Raw genomic sequence first — 22,528 nt, 5'->3', positions numbered from 1 at the left:
GAAATTGTTTAGTCTGACCATCCGCATGTGACTGGAACCCAGGAATATAACAGTCTGCTTACACATTAATCCTATTTCTTACACTATTATATTGACTATTCTGAGACCACAACTACTGGCATATTATGAGTATCATGCAGATATTCTGCATGACAGGGTGTGTGTGTGTGTGTGTTGTGACTAATATATAGTATGGGAAATGTCATTATGTTACTGGCATAAACATATAAATGAAAATTCCCAATTCAGAGTAGATTACATTTGAATGATATCACAGTTTGGTTAACTGAGAGGTGCTAAATCCAAACAAAACCACATAATTTTCGAATAACCAGTTTATATGGACCATTAAAAAGCACTCATGGGCCCAACACTGGAGCCAGAGTGCATCAAAACCATCCAGCTCAGAAGGCAAGTATCCACTAATCCCTCCTACTCTTGATAATGCTCACAATGAATTTAGAATCTAGCAAAGCCTGCTATTCCATCTATGCATTTTATTTGAACACAGTTAAGCCAAATTAAGCTTGTGGTTATGTACTCTTCTATTTAGAGCTTTTCTGTTCCATTATTTCAAAAAAGAATTATCATATGACTGATACCAAGCATAAACTGTTTTAAGTCTGTGAGAGAGTTTTTCCTATGAACTCATTATGTACAGCCTCCATCACAGGGAAAGAATCGTGGGCAGTGCTGTAGGAACCTTGGTTTCACAACATGTATCCCTCCTACTTCTCCTTCATGTTGGAAAGCATCTTAGTGTGTAGAACCATACAGCGTTGCAGTTTGTGTTAGCTCCTATATTCCTCCTTACTTTATTATAGTGGAAGAATTCAGAAATGCAGTGAATTAGGAAGATCCAGGGAAGCCACCTGTGTGAATTCTTCAGTGTTTTTCCTGCATCATGGCTTTGTGTTTGAGGCACTGCCTCAGCTTCTTTACCTTGCCAGCTCCCTGTTCGTGCTTGTAAGTTATTTTCTGGCATGGTAGAGCTCAGATTTCATTAGCCCAGATGTTTTGATGCTGCTGATATGCAGTTTTCTTTGTTTCATTCTCCCTGCCCTGCCCTGCTCCCACCAAATGTCAGGAGCACAAAGCTAACTGTCAATTGTGAGAATAGCACCACGGAAGCCACCCATTCCTGGCAGAATTTCTGCAATTCTCATCAGGCCAAAACGGCATCCTCCTTCAGTGACCCATCTCTCCTGCTGCTCCTGAAGGACACAGGCACCCTGCACAGCAGCTCTGTTTCCCCAGGAGGAAATTACAGGAGGCATTCCAGTCCCCAGCCCGCACGGTCCCAATGCACAAGGGGGTTGCACAAGGGATGTCAGCCAGGGAGAGATCTGTGTTCCAGTTCCCTGACCTGTGGCACCATGGAAAATCCTGTGTGGCTGTGGCTGGGCTGGCCAGCAGCGCCCTCTGGCTGAGGCTCTCCCAAATTTCTTAAAGTTTCAAAAGTTCTCTGCAAATATTGTCTTCTTTCTCCACAGGTACTGGCCATATTTAGATGGGAAGATAAGAGAAGCATTAGTTTTACGAAGTATTAAAGTACGACTTCTCATAAGTTTCTCAAGAGACACAGATCCCCTTACTTTTAACTTTGTTTCATCTCTGAAAGCTATTTGCACTGAAGTTCCAAGCTGTAGTTTGAAAGTTGTAAGTACAATCCATATTACTTTAAAATGTAAGATATTCCCTACCCCACCCCCCCAAAAAAAAAGCAAACAAGAAAACATAGCAACGGAGATTTTTTATTGTCAATCTTTAAATTTAAGTAAATATCGGGAAATGTAAAATATTGAACATAATTTACTCCTTACAGAATTTGTATTTAAGACAAAAAAATATATTGGTGCCAAAAGGCAGCTGGTGTGGTAGACAGCCCATGCAAAACATCGTATGTGGTCTTTCACAGCAAAGCCAACAGAGTGAACTGTAGCCACTGGTCGTGTTTATATTGTGAGATAAGAGTTAATCTGACAGTACAAAAATACGATTTGGTTTGTGTTCACAGAGCCTTACTGTTAAGCTTTGTAAGAATCTACTTTTCCTTCAGTCAAGTGCAAAGTACAAGAAAAAACAGGATTTTTACATTAAATCCATTTGACTCCAAAGTCAAAATTGTGAAAACCAGAAACACCACTCTGGGGCATGCAGTACAGGAAAGCAGAAAATACCATACAAATGTATTAGAGAACAGAATGTATGGTAATTACTATCCAGTGTGATACAGTTCACTTTTATGAAATTGAGGCACACTGGAAATCAGCCACCTTGGATCTTAGGGGGAGTTTTGTGGGGTTTTGTTTTGTTTTGTTTTTTTCAGGTAACAGTTCTAAATAATCTGCTGAATTATTTTGATTTCCTGAATTGCAAATCCCATAAATCCCTCTGGCTTTTGAAAATCAACAACAATTCTGAAAAGGAAGTACTATTTCTTATACTCAATAAGTGGTATTATGCATATCTAGAAATGGGGTTTTTTGTTAAAATGTATGTTGTTATTATAGGTTTCCTCAGTAAAAAAAGCAGCATAAAGTGTGGTTTTTAGTAAAAAAAACCCATACATAGTTGACTCTGTTTAAGCCACTTCAATTTTAAGTAAGTTCTATCTTGTTCCATGTTAATCATCAAAATTCTATTTATGTATTCAAAAATTTTTTCCAAGTTTACAGCAGGTAAAATCTTTTGTACAGAATTTATCTTGTCAAGAGCTAAATTATAAAAGAAAAATAATACTTCTAGACATCTGTTCTAGTTAAATAGCCCAGAAAATACAAAAACAACTTCCAGTAAAAATAAATCAGCTGTAGAGAGTTACAAAGGTACAACACTAAGTCAGTTACCTCTGTGCTGTGCATCACATTTCCTAGTCTGGGTGAGCCACTGCCTTAAATAAACCTTGGTAGGAGTAACAGCCCAAGGGTCAGAGTTTGCTGGTATCAATTTGATTTTGGCTGAAAACTCTGCCATCGGCTCCATACTCTTTTAATTCAAAAAGCATGTTAGATGAACAACTGCTTAATAAATCTGCATTTCTTTTGTACTCAGCTGTTACAGCCAGGATCAAAGTGAAACAAAACTATGTGTGTGTGGAGGAGAAAGAATAGGTTAATAAGGTAAAAACTAAATTACCTTTTGAACTATTGAAAACACTCCTCTTCCCTCTTGGTTCTGCTTTGGCTATGAGAAAACATAAATTAACCTCAGTGCAAAAAATACTGTCTTGCAGACATGTATTATGTGTGTTTGTATACAAAACCACTGAAATTTTAAGAGAAACCTGTTACAAATTCTGATTGAAATTACACTTGAAATTGGTAGGCTGCTGCAATATTTCCATATGGTTCTGACCAAAATGCCACATACACCTGCACTGCATGACCTCATATCCCTCTGTTGTTCTGTTCTTCTGGGGATAATATATCCTAAAAACGTCTTACTTTTTATTTAGCTTTTGATCCTTGTGATATGCCTTGTCTTGATTGTTTTCTGGTTTTTTTGTTTTTTCACTGTGGAAAGATTAGTTTGGCTTGAAAGTTTCCAGTGAGTGCCAATGGCTGGCTGTAGCTGCAGGGTACACTGGTTTGCCAGTGGTCATCCTGGAGAACGAGATGCAGATGTAATTTGTCAATTAGATGGGACTCTCCTCCTGATTTCTCTCTGACCAGGCTAATACAAGTTTTGATGTTGCCTAACTGCAAGTAGAGACTTAGAAGCAGGGCACTGCAACCCTGTTCTACCTGGCATTTTCAGCACCTCAGAGTCCCATTCACATATGCATTAATAATTAGTGGATTAAACTGAAACTGTTTTGAGAATGCAAACTCAATACAAGTACTCTGAAGAGAATGATCACTGGAAGAACTTGTACCTAAAAGCTTTGTTTGAGGACTAACTAAATGCTATAAGCACACAGCCAAAGGGCAAGGAGTAACCTGCATATTCAACTGCTGCTGAAGTGGGGAGCTCTGTCCTAGTGCACACGTGGTCATGAAATTAAAGCTTGAATCAGAAAGGGCAGACTCAAGGTGAAGAGCTCACCATGGTACTTCTTGGGACCTTAATTCCCATATTCCTTAAGTTTTGTGTACTTGACCCTGTAAACACATCTTGTGTGCACGAATGCTTGGTCTAACTCTCAAAGGAGCAGCAGGAAGGGGCCAGCTCTGTTGGGTGCAGTGCTGAACAGAGAAAGGTGTGTGCTTTGAAAGGACCCACAGAAGTTATGACCTAGAACAAAATTGTCTGTAGACAACTGGAAAACACAAAAGAGTGGCATGGAACAGACATCTATCTACAGCCAAGTTATTCTTGAGCCTCCACATGAACCTATTTTTGAGTTGTGCATGTGTATTCTTGCTCATTTTTGTCTGGTACTGATCAGATGAGGAGTGCATATAGCTCTTAAATTTTAAACAAACAAACAAATGAATCTTGCTCATACTTCACTCTCCAGGGTAAAACATTTTCCTCTTGTTGCCTGGAAAATTTTATCTCTTCATACCAAATTTAATCCTGAGCAGCTTCTAAGTTTCTGAAATGGAAAGTTTCCTATTGGAAACTATGCAGTGTGTGATTGCAGAGGTATTAATTAATGCTGTGGCTGCTGATCCTGATCCTGAAACAGACTTCAAATCCCAGTGTCCCTTGAAAAATGAGAAAATTAGTTAAAGTTCCTGGCTCTTGCCATGGAGAACAGAAAGATTGGGATGGGGGGGATGGGGTTTCCTTTTACAACCTTTACTACCTGGCACTGTATTGCTTTTAGCATGCAGTAGCCATATGCTTTGTATAGTTCAGAATGCCAAGGCAGGAGTATCACAAACTATGAGAATTAATTGGAAATACAATGTGCAGCATTTTATTAAAGTTAATGCTTGGCAATAAAAACTTAAGCTGTTCTGTAGCGCCAACTCATTTTCAATAAAGATTAGAGAATGGACTATATTTTTTCTATCTCTTACAGAGCAATTCTCATTAACCTGTGCTTGCTTCTATTTTATGGCAGAAATTCTTTGACCTTGAGGAAGAGAGTGCCTGCTTTCTTAAAGAACAGAAGAACACTTCTTTTCCTAAATTGAATCGTAACAAATACATGGTGACTGATGGAGCTGCGTATATTGGTAAGTAACCACATCTCAAGAAATTCTAGTTTGTATCCAAAAGCCTGAAATGACAACCTTTTGTAGATGAGGAAGCAACAGCTGATATATTCTTTAGGTGAAGAAAATAGCTAATTTCTTTGGGAACCTGGATGATGACTGAACTTTGAGACTCCTCTCTTTTAAAAACTTTTCTTTCCCTCTGAATCAGTTTCTCAAGACCAACATTCTGCTTTCAGTATCTTAAAACAGACTGAAAATACAAATATAACACAATTTATGAATCAGGTACAATTATTAGCATATTCTCTAGTTCTGCAATCCAATGAAAATGGAGTGTTCTCCTTTCCCCATGTTATTACTAAAGCTGTGGTCAATCCTGACAAATACTGTAGAGATGTTGTTTATCCTCACCATCCAAAGCTTTACTCCATTTCCTACAATGACATTTCAGACACCCTCCTAATGTCAGGTACATATCTAACTGGTATTTTGGGTTAAAGGTATATTGAAGTAAAATTGCTTTGTGGCACCTCACAGAAGTTCATTACCAGTCAAATGCCCATTGAATGCAGGCTGAAAACTACCTTTTGAAAAATCTGAGTCATGTGTAAGCTGTGTAAGAAAACCACTACAGAGTTCAAAACAGCTCATGACATTTTTAAAAGCCATCTGATGTGCTGCAGCTTGATGCTTTAGGGATCTTACTGACACACTGCCAAGGGCTTACTGCCCATGATAGCAGAGGCAGTGAGGGAGGGCAAAGACTGCAATCCAAAAGCAAAGCCCACACACATCAACAGTGGGACATCCCAAATTGTGCAGAGATGGAACTGAAATCTTCTCTGAAAAGCCCACCCTGACAGGCTCGAAACGCACACCTCGTAATCGATCCAAATCTTATTTTTTAAATCCAATACTGCAGCTCATTCCTCCTTCATCTCCAGAAGGTTTTATGATACCTACCCGCCCCTCTCCCAGATAAATTTTTTCAATCCATTTTAAATTCTTTCACATAGCTGGATCAAATCTCAGTCCCTTGGACCTCATCTACACAGCTTCGATTCTTAGCCAAGTTGGGTTTTTTCTTTCCCATTGTACTTGCATCCTTACCTACATATAAATAAAAGAAAGATTATCAAAGTTCTGTTAAAGTAATACAGATGCATGCTAAGGACCACATACATCTTTTATTTGAAAGCAGAGGAAAAATTTTCTCTTGTGATGAGGTTTCAATTTACAATCCTTGACAACTTTAGAATTCTTAACATTTCCTACTGAAGTAACAGCCTTGTTTATCCAAAGTACTGCATGTTTTAAGTGTATAATTTAAAATAGTTGCATTTCATGAAAATTAAAAAAAAAAAAGTACAGTAATTTCACGACCATAAGGCGCACCGGACTATAAGGCGCACCCCCCGGGAGCCGGCACATTTTGCAACTTTGTAGATCAGATAAGGCGCACCAGTCTATAAGGCGCACCGGGTTTTTTTTTTGCAGCGAGGCTCCGCCCCCAGCTCCTCCCGCACGCTTGCTGGCCGAGGCCCCGCCTCAATCCGGCAGCCATTGGCTCCCGGGCCTGCCTGTACCCAGCAGGGCCGGGCTATGCCCACCGCCGCTCCGTGCAGCATCCCCAGGGCCCCGCTGTTCCGGGAGTTCCCTGGCGCTCCGGGTGACCCAATGCCGGCAGGCTTGCCCCGTGCCGCCGCTGCCCCGATTCCAGCTGCTTGCCCCCTCCCCGCGTGGCAGCCGCTCCGATTCTGGCGGTTTTCCCCCTCTCCGCATGGCGGCCGCCGTGCTTCTGGGGGTTTTCGCCCCACCCGCGCGGCGACCGCCGTGATTCCGGGGGCTTTCACCCCCCCCGCGCGGCGGCCGCCGTGATTCCGGGGGCTTTCGCCCCGCCCGCGCGGCGGCCGCCGTGATTCCGGGGGCTTTCGCCCCGCCCGCGCGGCGACCGCCATGATTCCGGGGGCTTTCGCCCCGCCCGCGCGGCGGCCGCCGTGATTCCGGGGGCTTTCGCCCCCCCCGCGCGGCGGCCGCCGTGATTCCGGGGGCTTTCGCCCCCCCCGCGCAGCGGCCGCCGTGCTTCTGGGGGTTTTCGCCCCACCCGCGCGGCGACCGCCGTGATTCCGGGGGCTTTCGCCCCGCCCGCGCGGCGGCCGCCGTGATTCCGGGGGCTTTCGCCCCCCCCGCGCGGCGGCCGCCGTGATTCCGGGGGCTTTCGCCCCCCCCGCGCGGCGACCGCCGTGATTCCGGGGGCTTTCGCCCCCCCCGCGCGGCGACCGCCGTGTTTCCGGGGGCTTTCGCCCCGCCCGCGCAGCAGCCGATCCGATCCCTGCGGCTTTCGCCCCCCCCGCGCAGCAGCCGATCCGATCCCTGCGGCTTTCGCCCCCCCCGCGCAGCAGCCGATCCGATTCCTGCGGCTTTAACACCCCCCGCAAGGGAGCCGTCCCAATGTCGGCGGGCCGGCCCCGCGCGGGGGTGGCCCCGAAGCCGGCGGGTCCGCCCCGCGCGGGGGCGGCCCCGAAGCCGGCGGGGAGGCCCCGATATCGGCGGGTCCGCCCCGCGCGGGGGCGGCCCCGAAGCCGGCGGGGAGGCCCCGATACCGGCGGGTCCGCCCCGCGCGGGGGCGGCCCCGAAGCCGGCGGGGAGGCCCCGATACCGGCGGGTCCGCCCCGCGCGGGGGCGGCCCCGATGCCGGCGGGGGCGGCCCCGATACCGGCGGGTCCGCCCCGCGCGGGGGCGGCCCCGATGCCGGCGGGGGCGGCCCCGATACCGGCGGGTCCGCCCCGCGCGGGGGCGGCCCCGAAGCCGGCGGGGAGGCCCCGATACCGGCGGGTCCGCCCCGCGCGGGGGCGGCCCCGAAGCCGGCGGGGAGGCCCCGATACCGGCGGGTCCGCCCCGCGCGGGGGCGGCCCCGAAGCCGGCGGGGAGGCCCCGATACCGGCGGGTCCGCCCCGCGCGGGGGCGGCCCCGAAGCCGGCGGGGAGGCCCCGATACCGGCGGGTCCGCCCCGCGCGGGGGCGGCCCCGATGCCGGCGGGGGCGGCCCCGATACCGGCGGGTCCGCCCCGCGCGGGGGCGGCCCCGATGCCGGCGGGGGCGGCCCCGATACCGGCGGGTCCGCCCCGCGCGGGGGCGGCCCCGATGCCGGCGGGGGCGGCCCCGATACCGGCGGGTCCGCCCCGCGCGGGGGCGGCCCCGAAGCCGGCGGGGAGGCCCCGATACCGGCGGGTCCGCCCCGCGCGGGGGCGGCCCCGAAGCCGGCGGGGAGGCCCCGATACCGGCGGGTCCGCCCCGCGCGGGGGCGGCCCCGAAGCCGGCGGGGAGGCCCCGATACCGGCGGGTCCGCCCCGCGCGGGGGCGGCCCCGATGCCGGCGGGGGCGGCCCCGATACCGGCGGGTCCGCCCCGCGCGGGGGCGGCCCCGAAGCCGGCGGGGAGGCCCCGATACCGGCGGGTCCGCCCCGCGCGGGGGCGGCCCCGAAGCCGGCGGGGAGGCCCCGATACCGGCGGGTCCGCCCCGCGCGGGGGCGGCCCCGATGCCGGCGGGACGGCCCGCGCGGGGGCTGCCCCGAAGCCGGCGCGTCCGCCCCGCGCGGGGGCGGCCCCGATGCCGGCGGGCTCTCACTTCCGGGGTGGCAAATGTTGCAACTTTGTAGATCAGATAAGGCGCACCGGACTATAAGGCGCACTTCCGGTTTTGGGGGGAGATTTTAGTCAAAAGGGTGCGCCTTATAGTCGTGAAATTACTGTAACTGGAGCACTTGATTTTCCATTAGTCCAATTATCCTTTTTGCCCTGCTATCCCCAGGATTCAAAGTGCTCATTTGTAACCTTAGATTTCAACAAAGATTGTAACAACCAGCATAAACCAGTAAAATCTATTTTTCTTTCCTCAAATAGTATCTGCCAACAGGTAATTTGTAAAATATCTACAGGTTTGGAACTTTGAATTGTTTATACAGGAAAAAAAAAGTCAATCTTAGCAGCATTCAGGCATTCTCTTGAAAAGGCCAGTGAGGAAAGTACATGGGAGTAATAATGTAATAGATGTAAAAGGAAGAGCAAATTAGTTTTGAATAAACAGAAGAACCTGTTTTCACTTCTGAAGGCTTAAAACTTCAAGAAACAAAATCTTCACTACACATGGTACGTATGGTACATATTTCTGCTGGTATTAAAAAAAAAGTAACTTACTTCCATCTCTGCACTGGGGAAAATGGTTCTGGATTGCCTTCAGGGAGATGGGTTTTTTATTTGATTCTTTTTTTAAATGTTAGAAACTCACTGTTTATTCCTGCCTTTGCTTGCAGGTAATTTTGATTGGGTAGGAAATGCTTTTACGCAGAATGCCGGAGCTGGCCTTGTTATCAACCAAGCAGACGCGGGGAACAGCACAAGCATCATTAAGCAACTCAAGGCTGTTTTTGAAAGGGACTGGTATTCACATTATGCCAAAAGTTTACAGCCAACAAAAATCCCAAACTGCTTTAACCACAAACTCAATAAAGGAACTTCAAATAAGACTGCCATGAGCAATGTGAATTAGAAAGACTATTTTACCTTTTAGTATGGCAATGAAGAATTATGTTGGGGTGTAGCCTTCTTTCATATTTACAGACAAAAGACTTAAAGAAAAAGCAAAAAAAAAGTTTGGTTGGGGGGGTGTTTTTAGGAAAAAGCACACTTATATTAAATCTGTCTAACCTATATTCTCTATATGAATTATTTAGACTTTCAAAGACTTTGTTACTTCTGACACTGAATGTCATTTCCGCTTCCATGTGAATTTTAATGTTCCACATTTGAATTTATCAGCATGTGTCAATGTTTCTGTTTTAGGACTTTCCCCAGTTGCCAATCTGGCTAAAACAAACCTTGAGGCAAAATGAAGATTCTAAGATCAGTTATTATTGACATACAAATAGATGGTAGGTTTACTGTAGTAGAAAATGTAAAGGAATAAGTAAAGTGTCACCCATATAAATAATTCCCTTTGAATAACTACCCTGTCATAAAAAATACTTCCTGGTTTTGAGCATTTACTTTGACTATCAGTATTCAATGTCTTCTAACTAGCCTTAAAATGCATTGGAGTTACAGGACTGGTAATTCATGAGAAGTTTTTGAGGGCTTGGGGTTGGCCTCATCAAGTTTGTCATATTCCCTAAAGCCTCTCAAATTTTTTATCAAATTACTGTGGATTCCTTTCAACAGAATAGTTATTTCCAATTACATGCATTTCATCTAACAGTGAAAATCTCTGGGTTAATAGCTAAAACCTAGGACTAATTTTTTTTAATGTTTTTGTAATCTCAAGAAAATATCTTCCCCAAGTTAAGTATTTATCACGTGTGAGTCAGCAGGTATGTGGTGACTCATTATTAAACCAATGCACATCTCAAAATCAAATACTGATTTTTAGAAAGGCCAAGGGTTATGCAAAATTATGCAATAATTGTTGTTAAATGATCATACAGAAATTTTGTTGGTTTTTACACTTGAAGAATTTGCTTTCCTATCTTCTGTTTTAAAAAGGAATAAAAATTTGGAAGTGACATTTTTTTGTTAAAATCTCATCCACATAGGTAAATACACCTGCATGAACAGAAAAGTGATGCCTTCATTTAGACCACAGTTTTGGTTGTGTCAAAAGTGTGCCTCTACAATCACAACTAAATTCCACCAAGAGCAACTGTTCTATGAAAGTATGAGTTTGCTCTTAGGAGAAATACACACAAATATTTGACAACAGATTTTTCTCCAGTCAGAGATGTAATAGCATAGTTTCATAATAAAAATCTCACTACTCTGCCTCTGCTTTCACTGAAGAAACACAACCTTGAAAGCAAAGTGCATTTTTCATTTTGTTAAATATCACAGAACCTTTTCCAAAATAATGACTTCTCATCTCCTGAAGGGACACTTCAAAAGCAGAGGGCAAAAAGAGAAAGAAACCCGACCATGTTCCAATGTATTCATTAAATCTTAAGAAGATGTTAAAACCCCACTTTGACTTTCAAAACATACCTTACACTTGTAAGGTAAAAAATTTTAATTTATTTTACAGTGAGCACATCTTAGAAAATTTTAATAAATTAACATATGCACAACTTCCTAATTGTCAGCTAGAGATACCCCACAAGACTAATTGTGATCCCAAAAGGCACACTTTTGACAAGGAATCTTTGTTTATTTTGCAATTGCAAAGATTTACATAATCTTATTGAAAATAATGATAAATCAAAAAAACTTTTAAGACTGTCAGCTTTTACAGAAAATATTTTGCACAGCTCCAATAGTCAATAACATTTTCTGATATTCAGATAAACACATGCCATGTATTAGTCTCACACACACAGAGAAAAGCATATAGTCTGACATACTGATAAGAAACAAGTATTTAAAAAGAAAAAAGTTTCCTGAGTTGATGTGAGGAAAGATCTGAGGATAAATTCCTGGATTTTCTTCTTTCTGTATGTAATTTAGAATATATATAATATGTATGGAAGAGGGAATCCCAGCACTTAACTTACTTGTTGTGGATTTTTTGTTCTGTTTAAGAAATGACTATTAGTCCAGATTAATTTCTGGTGAAAATTTCAGCTGTGTTATACCACCAATAACTCTAGTCTTGTGAGTCAAAAACCCACAAAATGAACAAACAAAAAGTCCACCACATTTTTAAAATCTGGTTGAGATAGTTGCACGGTTTCTGAGGTCCTAATTTCTGGTGAAAATTTCAGCTGTGTTATACCACCAATAACTCTAGTCTTGTGAGTCAAAAACCCACAAAATGAACAAACAAAAAGTCCACCACATTTTTAAAATCTGGTTGAGATAGTTGCACGGTTTCTGAGGTCCTCATGGATGGGTGATCTTAAAATTTGAGATAAACTTAATACCATGTCCTTATATAAAACACAAAATAATTCATGCAAACAAAAAACACAAACAAACCCCACTGCCTGGAGTTGTTAGCACCTAATGGCAATAATATACAGCAATTAATCAAGGTAGGATTTTTTCCCCTTTTGCATTATGGATACTGCAAATGTGTTAAGTTTTTTTAATTACATCTTGTATAAATAACGGAGGATCTGAGTGGAACATAAATTTGTCAGATGATAAAGCTAAGCTATTTACAAAGCAGGATTTATTGATAAAATCAGACTGACCATTGATTTACTATAACAAATGAATGGTAAAATAGTTTTATTGGACAGATCCTAGAAAAATGCAGATCATGAAGATCATAACAAGATCTGTTAGTTTGCAAATATTTTCTTATTGGCTAGATAAACAGATTCTTGGTGCTTCAATGATGGCCCTCAAAGAACAGGTACATAAAAATATTTTTAAAAAGTGACAGTATGTTTTTGTTTTATGAATGGAAGAATTTGGGTGGTTTTGAACAACTTTCAATGTGAAATGCTGGCCAGCCATCATATAAATAGAATGGTAGACTGAAATTTCATTTGGTATAAAGTATGGATCAATACTGTAATAACTGTTTAGAATGGCGTCAGCTCCACAGTAGTGCATAAGGCCTTGATCTATTGCATTAGCTGAAAGACAAAGTGCATCCTTGGACTTCAGCAAATAGGAAATTTAAAATACAAGATTATATTTTGAAGCTGTCTAAGGGGATTATTGCCAATTATTTGGCCTGGGCCAGCGCTGTTACTGTTTAATGAGATTTGCTAAAACAGCCTCAGTTTTGGCTTCAGATCCTTCTATCACTGTAATAAATCAGAAGCAAATCCATTGCAGTGATTTCATACTAGTTTAATCTAAACTGGTTTTCTCTTGCTTCCAATCTCCTGAGTATCACCACTGCACAGGCTATTTCCTAATTTAACAGGGATTTGCATTCAGAGGTTTCTCACAGACCTCACAGGCATAACCCAAAAGATGCACTTTCTCTAGGCCCTTCTAACTGGCATTGGTAACTCTGTCACATTAAAGGCAATTTCCTAAACAGAACAGTTTTATTCTTAAAGAATACAGACTGTAATTGTTGTTTGCTGCAAACATTTACTAGTGCCTTATTCATACAAGTTTTTGTTTAACACTTCCTCACATGAAGTCCTGCTAAAGATCCTGTATCTAGTACTGAGGCATAGAGCGAACTTCCTAAGTAAGAAGACGTTGTGATGTTTACAGTTTAGTACCTAAAACTAGAGTCACAAAAAGACAAAAACTGACTGGAAGATGTTGGTCCAAACCACAAGCACATCTGAACTGAAGCATTTTTATCCAATCCCAGTTCAAGAACTAAATTTCACTATTTACTCCTGGCTTCATTATCAAATAATCTACAATTCAGTTGAATTACTCAGTTGAATTATTCTAGTTGAATTATTATTATGCCAAGGTATAAAATCTGAATTCCCCCAACATCTGGCTGCTATCAAAACCATAATCACAGAAATTCCTGTAAGCACAGGTTGAAATCCAAATATCATACAGTGGCTACTTTCCAGATCTCTCATGTTAAGTCTCAAGTTGTTTTTCGCCAGCTACTTTATCTTCCTGAAGCATGAACTAGCACAACTACTCTCACCTCTTTGAAGACCAGAAAGGCACAGATTATGTGCTACAGCACAATGGCTGTAGCTGTACCCTAACAGGAACAGATTTAGGTTTACCCAACACAGGTCCAGGCGTTTGTTCCAGTAAATCCAGGCTGTGCTGCTGGTTCAGAAAACAGCTTGAGAAACAAGTAGAAAAGCCTACAAATGTTATTCTTAAGACCTATCCATTATTTTATATACTACCAGCTTCCTAAATTGTACTACTTTGTTGAGATTTGCACACTTAAAAACTGAACAAATAAGTTCTGTTACCTACCAGTTAACTCTAATCTAAGAAAAAAAAATCCAGAAAATTTATAGGTTTTTTTGTGACTTTAGTGTGTACTTAACTGGAAAGAGTGTATGCACTCTCATCAAGATGGTGACGACATCAGCTGGCTATTCCAGTTCTTCAGTTTGAAGTTCTAAATATCCCTGTCTCAGATAATTATACACTTGACTCCTGAGAATGGCTTATAGAGTGCACTAAGTTATCTTAAAACCTTTCTGGTCTTCAAAAGTAACTCTTCATTTTAATCCAATTTATTGACTAAATATTTAGTATGTTTCCAGATGGTAGTTTCTGGTGCTGTGTTTTTCTTCCACTCTTATCCTTTCTCTATCTACATCTGCCTACCATATATTCATGGTTTTTCAGTCATCATTATTCCAATGCAATCTATTGTAAAGTAACCAGAATGAATCCTTGGTGTGTTTAAAATCCACAATGATGCCTCCCGAGTTGAAGGTACCAGTGAACATGCTCCACTTCTAACACTGCAAGGTATAGCAGCTCAACTAGGAGCTCTGTAGGAGAGTGCTTTTCTTAGCTGTAGTTTTTAATTACTGCTGGATGTTACTTATTTCTCAGTATTGAATCAGGTTGCTCTTGGATCATCACTTTGCACAAATGCCTTAGAAGCTTGCCAAACTAGCATGTAAGAGACCTCATTCAAAATAGTTTAGACAAGAAGATAAGAACTTGTGTGCTTTACACTCTGAAGGGTGAGAAGTCAATGGATAAATTCCAGTCCTATAATAAAGTAGAGCTTTCTATTGTACCTCCTGTTGAGATTAACTCTGCATGGGCTTCCAAGAAAAGTCTGTGAGAATTGTTTGTTTGAATTACCTTGCGATCAGGAATTTACAGAGAATCTGAATGAAGAATCCAGCTGTACTGAGTGGTTCAACACAGTAACTTAAACTGGGTTTTCATGAAAAGCACACTTATATTCCATATCCATGATACAACTGCATTAATGTTAATGTCAGGTTTTCCTCACAGTTCAAGAGCATGTAGGACAAATATCAAGCTACTGCAGCCTATTTCTGAAAACATTGTTAAAAACAGATTTTAAGAGCGTAATTCAATTCTGGCTGCAAATTATTCTGCTGTAGTAATGTAATCAGCTCTATTTTTTTCACAACTAACTCTACACTGTGATTTTATGGAAGATTCAATAACTTTTTAACCCCGCAAAATAACCATGATCATTCTCCCTTTAAGAATAGAAAGACGGTTGATGGCCAATCCAGGCTACAGAACATAACAAAATATAAAAATATGGCTGGCAAATGCAGCATTCCAGAGGATTATTTTGTATTATTTTATGTTGCATGGCCACAAACATGAACAATATTAATTACATGTATCACAACAGTGTTGTGTGAACACCTGGTGGACATTGAAGCTCATACAGCAAAATCCATCCCTCTTGTAACAGCATAAAATATAGTAAGGATAGAGAGGAAATGGCAAAAAGAGCCAGAGGCAAACTTGGATCAGCTTGAGTTAATGGACTGGATGCCAACATAAAAACTCTGGACTGCATTTTTATTTTGTTCCTTTCTCTGCAAAATCCTGTGTTTCTTACGCATCTTCCTTGCTCATCTTTATAAGAGTGAACTCCCATGATTTTTTTCAGAACAAGGAAGGAACTTTTAACAACTTTGAACTTATGCTTAACAGAAAGAAATCAGCATGAATAAAAGCCCATTGATTTCTGTTTTGCAGGTACCAAGTAGTAAAGCACTATTTGAAATGGGACTCCTCATTGGATATTAGAAGTTTCTAGTGTAATACAAAAATTGACAACATAGCATGTGCCTGCAAATTTCACATCACACACAGCATTTGCTTGCTCTCTCAATGTACAAATGCAGTCATCAGACAGATACCATTCTGAATTTCAGATTAACTGGTGAAAACTAAGCACAAGTATCAGGCAATCCAGCTTGACACACTCAAATGAAGAAAAGGAATCTTCCAGAAGAGCTAACTGTATAAAGTTTATAAGTCACTTAGAAGCTAGAATTATTTTCAAATGTAATTTTGAGGAACTTAATGGAGGTTAAATGGGGCAGGAATCTTTCTGTTAAAGGCATGCGCTGTTATATGTAGTGTCTAAGCAAAACAGCATATAAAATGTAAAATGAGAAGCTCTTCAGATGGAAGTACGTAGACCAACATTTTATTGACTGACCTGCTAACAAATACTTTCTAGTGGATTTGCTCAATGTTGAATTACTTCACAATAATCTCTTAAATTACTCTGCAAGTATTCCTTATTTGTATTTCTTCAAGTGACACTGTACCTGTATTCAGTGTTTTACTTGAAACTTGACAAAAAAGCAGGATACTTCTGGAAGTGATAGCTGCTTCTTTCAAAAGGTCAGAGGACTTCCTCTCACCTAACTTGTCTTCTTATTGTGTCCTACTTCTTCAGCAACCCAGTCCAGGCTTACATTTGTCATTGCCTGAGGAGCAAAGAAAATGAAGCATTTTTAGTCATTTGCTGTTTCTGAAAACTGCTGGCTGTTCACCATGTTCTTGCCCTTTGAGAGATCCCCCATCTAATGAGATACTAAAAGTATAATTAAGAAGGCCAAGCACATAATTCCAGGTGCCTCACATAATTCTTTACCTGGAAAGACACATATGCAAGATCTGGAAAAAGAGATGGAGGGCAGGGGTGGGGAGAATGCTTGACAAGCTTTTAATGAGGTGTAGGTTCTTCTGATTATATAAATACCACTTCTGGTGAACTTACTTTGTTCTAGAGTAAACCATTCTTTACCACACAGCCAGATTTGCAATGACTGAAATGTGTGACTAACTTCAGTATGTAAAGGTGAGAGGTCAAACATCCCCACGTCTTCATGAATTGAACTAATTTCTTCACTATGTAAGTGAGGTAGAAGAGGAAGCAGGTAACATTGCATCCTCTTCTGAGGGAATAGGCCAGGTTGCTACTAGAAATAGAGCTGATACGGTTTTGAAAAGAAGCAAAGATCTTATGCATCTGACTTCTATTAATTCTCACAAGATGGTGCATCTCTGTGGGAACTTGGGTCTCACAGTTTTTGTGCCAATTTATTTGTGGCAAACTGTCAGACTTCTCAGGAGAGCTCCTTTTCCTCCTCTCACTATGCTCAAGACAGTTGTGACATCTGCTTTTAACAATCTCCAGATTCTTCAAAGACATTTCTAAACCAGACTGTAAGAATTTTCCCTGTGAAAAGGCAAAATGAAGGGCAGGTTCAGTGAGGAATCCAGAGAACCTGGTACAAATATTAAAATACATAAGAAGTCGGGATTAAAACCGCAGGGTATTCTCATTTTTGCCAACGAATGAGACTTGGGCAAATAAATGAGAGGCCAGTGCAGTACCTCAGAATAATGAGACTGGAATTTATAAACCAAAACTCTTACTTTTGTGGACAGTCCCCACATCTGAACTGCTGCTCTCATTGTGCAGAGATGCAGTGAAGAATCAGAGAACATCTTTGATATGCTGTACAAAGGTTTCGGCATTCATTGTTCTATGACCATTTCTCAATGTATACAGCTTAAAAGGTAGGCTGAAAAATAGGGTTCTGTGTATATTTATACAGATCTTACTGCCAAATAATCACTGAAAACGAGTCTCTTCTCACAGCAGTTGTGTTTTCAGATTTGACCACAGAGATCTTACTGAACAAGTCTGGAGAAAGGCAGAAAAGCAACATCTGTGGCAGCAAGTAAGCCAACCAAAAAAAGCTGCATGGCCATTTTTCAAGTGCTAGTTGATACAATAAAAGCATTCAAATGTCCCCATCCAGCACAGATTCCAAATGTCCTTGTATCAGATTCCAAATACGGACTTGAGGCTCCTCTCACACATACACACAGGGACATGTCCCAAAGGGAAAAATGAGTATCTTTGCCAGAAGAGCTTGGAACATCTCTAGCACAATTACTTGTTCCATTGCTGTTCTACTCTTAAATAAGGCTGACAGGAAATAGTACAGCTTTCTGGAAAGGGCCACATATCCTTTACTAGAAAATGCAAATATGCACACAAAGAGACTCAGAATAATGAGTTACCAAAGTGGACTCCTGGCTGCAGCACAGAGGGACATCGCTGTCACCATTTCTGATAACCACACCAAAACCATCTACTCACCTTATCTTTCCCACACTGCATGTGGGCCAAAGCTCACTTTTTAAAAAAACAAAGGGTAGTGTTTCTCTCTGAATGAAACATTCCAGAGAGGATTATACCTTTCTTTTTTTTTTTTTTTAGAGAGAGAACAGCAATCACTGCCCCACTTTTCTTCCCTTTCCACATTCCACTTTGCAAATTAGCAAATGTTTCCACCATCTCCGCCTCATCTTTTTCCTTTTCAAGCTATTTCCTGAGTGCTGTTTCTGAACCCCTTGCTGCTGCTTTGTACACAAGGATGAATTCCTACAACTTGCATTGTTGGTGCTGTAACATCCTACAAGGTTACTTCCACTAGCTTTACCTGAAGTGCTCAGAAGAAGGAAGTGCTTGCACACAATGTTTAAAGACACACAAATTACTATGTATGAGGACAAGGGAAGTCAGGGCAAAAGTAGAATGCAGGCACCACTAGAAAAATAACTGGACAGGGAAGGGGTCTAAAGTCATACTCAATCCAATTTCACCTTGGCACACCCAAAACCTGTATCAGAATCTAGAGCTCAATTTTACAAACCTTGCACAACTAACAAAAGCCTTGCCTCCAGGAATTCTGTTTGCTGCTGGTCTGGAGTCACACTCCAGGTTAACCTTCCAAGCTAGGCAATAACAAGCAAGTCAAAACCACAGACAGCTTCAAGCCACGTAACCTCACCTTTATCCTCCAGGTGGCATTTGGCCACAGGGGGTTCTAACCTGGGTACTTGTCCTCTTGTGACAGTTAAGATGGTCCAAGCTCACCATCATGTACAACACCACCACCTTCAAAAGAGCAAATGAAGAAAGAAGATCGCTCTGCAAACATATTTTAAATCTCCAAGTGTGACTTTGGCACTGCATTGTATTTCCCAATACAATCTAAAAGTATCAGGAGTCCTGTGTAGAGTTTGCAGAGCAAAAAGGGTATGTACTATATGTTTCCTACTATACCTCTTCTGATGGAATAAGTATCAAATAGAAAAATCTGTCTAAACTTATTTTGATAACTGCATGGCCAGCTTATGCAGTAGCTAGATATGTGGCAAGGTTACAGTATTACTCTCTAAGGAGAATACAATTAATATGCGTAGATATTTTGTTCAATTCAAGCACTGTGTAGTCTCCAAGTTCTGCTATGAGAAGTATGGATCACTTCTCATTATCCTTCCTACTCCAAACCCAGTATTTATCACAGGTGTGTACAATACAGCGGCATAGCTTAGGCCTGTTATATAGGTCAGCATCTGCAATGCACATGAGAACATAGTTTGCCACTGCAAAGGAGAGTGGCTGCAAAATCTATTTTGGATAATCCAATTTATATTTGAGGAAATCAATGTGTGGTCATTTCTAGAACTGTGAATATAAGGCAACTGCTGCATGCTTGTATATTTGATAAGTTTTATTATACTATATCCTTATATGAATGCCTATGCAGTGTAAATGCTTTAATATAAGATACTGAATGTTTTTTTTACACATTATTTTCTAAACAATGCTACATTTTACTGCATGTTTATTCATTTTTTTGTGTTGGTACAAAGTGCAAGCTGCAAGACACATGATTTTAATAACTTGCACAGCAGCTATTCAAATCCATTATAAAAACATGTTCTTATGTAAAGACTTAATTTGGCAAGAAATGTGCTTCCTTTAGACAATGGGCTTGGTTCACAGCAATACCTGTGTACTCAATATTTATTTATTAAAAAAAAAAGAGAACAACATTATCCCTGAATCTGTAAATGGGGTCATTGACTCTGCTGAGCACCACTGTGTTGGTCTGCTTTGGTACCTTTGAAAATGTAAATCTGCATTTGCTAGGAAAAAAGATGATGCTGTCCTGAGGCAAGCTGTAATTGAAAAAGCCCAGTCCTGAGCAGCCATTGAGTTTGGTGCTGCAGGATGACAATGTAGCAATCTATTTTTTTTCTTTAAACAATACATTCTCATGACCTTAATACAATGAGTTCATGTTACTTGATTGTGAACTGGGCCCACTGTTTACAGTATTACTATTCCTAACCAAAGTTCAATGCAATTTTAAAAATTGATCAAATTCATTTGTTTGGAAAAAAAGAGAAAAGAGACTGATTTTGCTGATGTTTTGGAGAGCTGGTTTGGTACAGATTGTTCCTTCTGTACCACTGCATTTTAAATGTAAGGTAATCACTGGCTGAAAGTCTGATGGCTAAGACAGCATTGTCAGTGGTCATATACTGCTGGAAACTAAATTACCAGTAATACAACATAAATCAAGGTAATAATGCATCTATTTAAAGATATGTAAATATTGATTTTAATGCTGCAGCATCACAGAGGTCATTTTCACTGCTTTGATATCCAAGGATTCCTAGTACTACACAAACGTATTTTAACTGCTCCATTTTTTAGTTTCAGTACTTTCATTCAAAGTAAAATAACTCCCATTTCTTTGTACTGCACTGAAATAAAGAATCCTGTTTCAGTACATAATGCTTTCTTATTGTCCCTGGTCTGTTTGTTTCTGTGAGCACCAAATCCCAGATACTAGTCCCTGCTGCCCAGCTCCCAGTACCCTGGCTCCCAGTCCTCTGTACACACACACCCCAAAGGCACAGCAGGCAGCACTGACAGACTGCCTGTTGCCTCCACCCAGGGCTCTGCAGAGCCTGAGCAGCGCTGGCACTGGTGCCAGACCACTGGAACTGCTGCAACATGATCCCCTTTCCTAGTAGATCAGCATTAAAATTTTAGTTGGAATCTGGGAAAGTAGGCACTACTCTGGATTTCTCATTTCTCAGGGGACTGACAGAGTCATTGTGATTTTCTCTTGCCAGGACTGTTGTCACATTATGTTAAGACAGGAATCCTAACCAAATGAATATAAATTCCCCTTTGATTTGCATCTAAAAAGCTGCTACCAGGTCTAGTTCTAAACTATTTGCTCTATGGAGACTCATGTTCCAAGTAGTTTGGAAACGAGAACACTCAGCAGCAGGTAATACTCAAACCTAAAGGTGAAGACTGACAGGGGATGGGAGGAAGCTGAATTTCCTGAGATAAGCACTGGCCTCAGTAGTAGTGCTTTTGTAAGAGCTGTTCTATGTGGCACCAGGAAGGGAGATTTTGACTGCACAGGTCCCAGTGGGGTGAGCAGTAGCTGCTGCCTGTGACCCACAGTGCTGCAAGTACAACACCTGAGCAGATTCCAGGTACAGCAGGAGTCATGAGGGCAGAACAAGGAGAAGGAATCAGTTCCCATGAGCAGAAGCTTTACCTTAATTCCCAAACTGTTTATGTCCCCATTTTTTTTACAATATCAGAGCACCTCACTTTCACATTTTGCATGTTTTTCTGCAACAAATGCAAGACAATTATTCTACTTAATTTTTTTTAGCGCCCATTCTTGAAAAATGAAAGTATACACTTAGCAAAAATATGTATTTACGAACTCAATATTCTTTTCACATATGCAGCTTCACAACAATCATATGAAGCAGGAAGCAAAATATTAGTTGCTTACTGTGCACTGTAGCACTACAATTAGCCACAACCAGCACAAGGACACTCTTTAAAGCAGCTGAAGTGCATAACACACTAATAGTGTGCTGACACAGACTGTCCCTGGCTAAATAGCACCTGAACAGCCTAGACTTGTTGTCCCAGCACAAAACTCCAGCCCACTTAGAGAATTCTGCTAAATGTAACCCAGGTTTTGGAACTGTATCATAGACGGAAAAAAAATATTCAGAACAGGCACTTGGCTCACTGCAAGAAATCTTCCAAATCACTTAATTCCTGCTGCCCCACAACCAATAGGGAAAAAGTGCCATCAAAATGACACACAGGAAGTCTGAATCAGAGGACAGAGAAATCACTGAACTGCAATAACCCACTTTTCAGGCTCTCATATCTCAATTTTTTCCTCTGAACCAAATAGGACTCTATTTTGAAACAGAGAAGGGATGTCTTTCTTCAAGCCTTGCACAGCCTTCTGCAACCTGTAGTTTAAAACTCATTCATGATGCTGGATAATACAAAGATGAAAGCAGAAATCATGGCTCAGTACCAAAGAGTCGTGTTCCAATCCCTACCCTGTATCCTTCTTATGGATGTAGCCACTAATGAACCAATACGGCACTAAGCCCTTAGGTAGACTTTACTGCTGGTGTAACATAAAATTCCAAAGACTGTGTTCAGCCTGCCAACGGCATGCCAACACATCCCCAAGCGCCCACAAAGGTCATGTCTTCTATAGCAGAACCAGCTCAGTGAGCTCTGTTTTAAAAGCTTATTAATGTTTAAAGTATCTCAACTCATGTACAGCTGTCATAACAGTACAGTCCAAGAGAATCTGCAGCGCCAAGCTTAAAAGGTAAGAACCTGGTCATACAAACC

At 42.0% G+C, this 22,528-nt stretch overlaps 1 protein-coding gene across 10 annotated transcripts in view; it reads left to right on the top strand.

Annotated features, from left to right (window-relative positions):
- Positions 1-20,623, top strand: part of PLD5 (phospholipase D family member 5) — a 179,879-nt gene extending 159,256 nt beyond the window's left edge. For all 10 annotated transcript variants that reach the window (XM_033054527.2, XM_033054522.1, XM_033054521.2 and 7 more), the window contains 4 exons: positions 1,494-1,659; positions 5,015-5,129; positions 9,423-11,829; positions 11,970-20,623. In XM_033054527.2, the coding sequence (XP_032910418.1) occupies positions 1,494-1,659; positions 5,015-5,129; positions 9,423-9,658 (517 nt within the window). In that variant the 3' untranslated portion in view covers positions 9,659-11,829; positions 11,970-20,623. The remainder of the gene's footprint in view (positions 1-1,493; positions 1,660-5,014; positions 5,130-9,422; positions 11,830-11,969) is intronic.
- Positions 20,624-22,528: the final 1,905 nt, after the last annotated feature.

Source organism: Catharus ustulatus, chromosome 3 (assembly GCF_009819885.2).
Source record: "Catharus ustulatus isolate bCatUst1 chromosome 3, bCatUst1.pri.v2, whole genome shotgun sequence".
In the NCBI taxonomy this organism is placed as follows: domain Eukaryota; kingdom Metazoa; phylum Chordata; class Aves; order Passeriformes; family Turdidae; genus Catharus; species Catharus ustulatus.
Note: the sequence above shows the minus strand (reverse complement) of the source record. Positions and strands in the feature narration are given on the sequence as shown.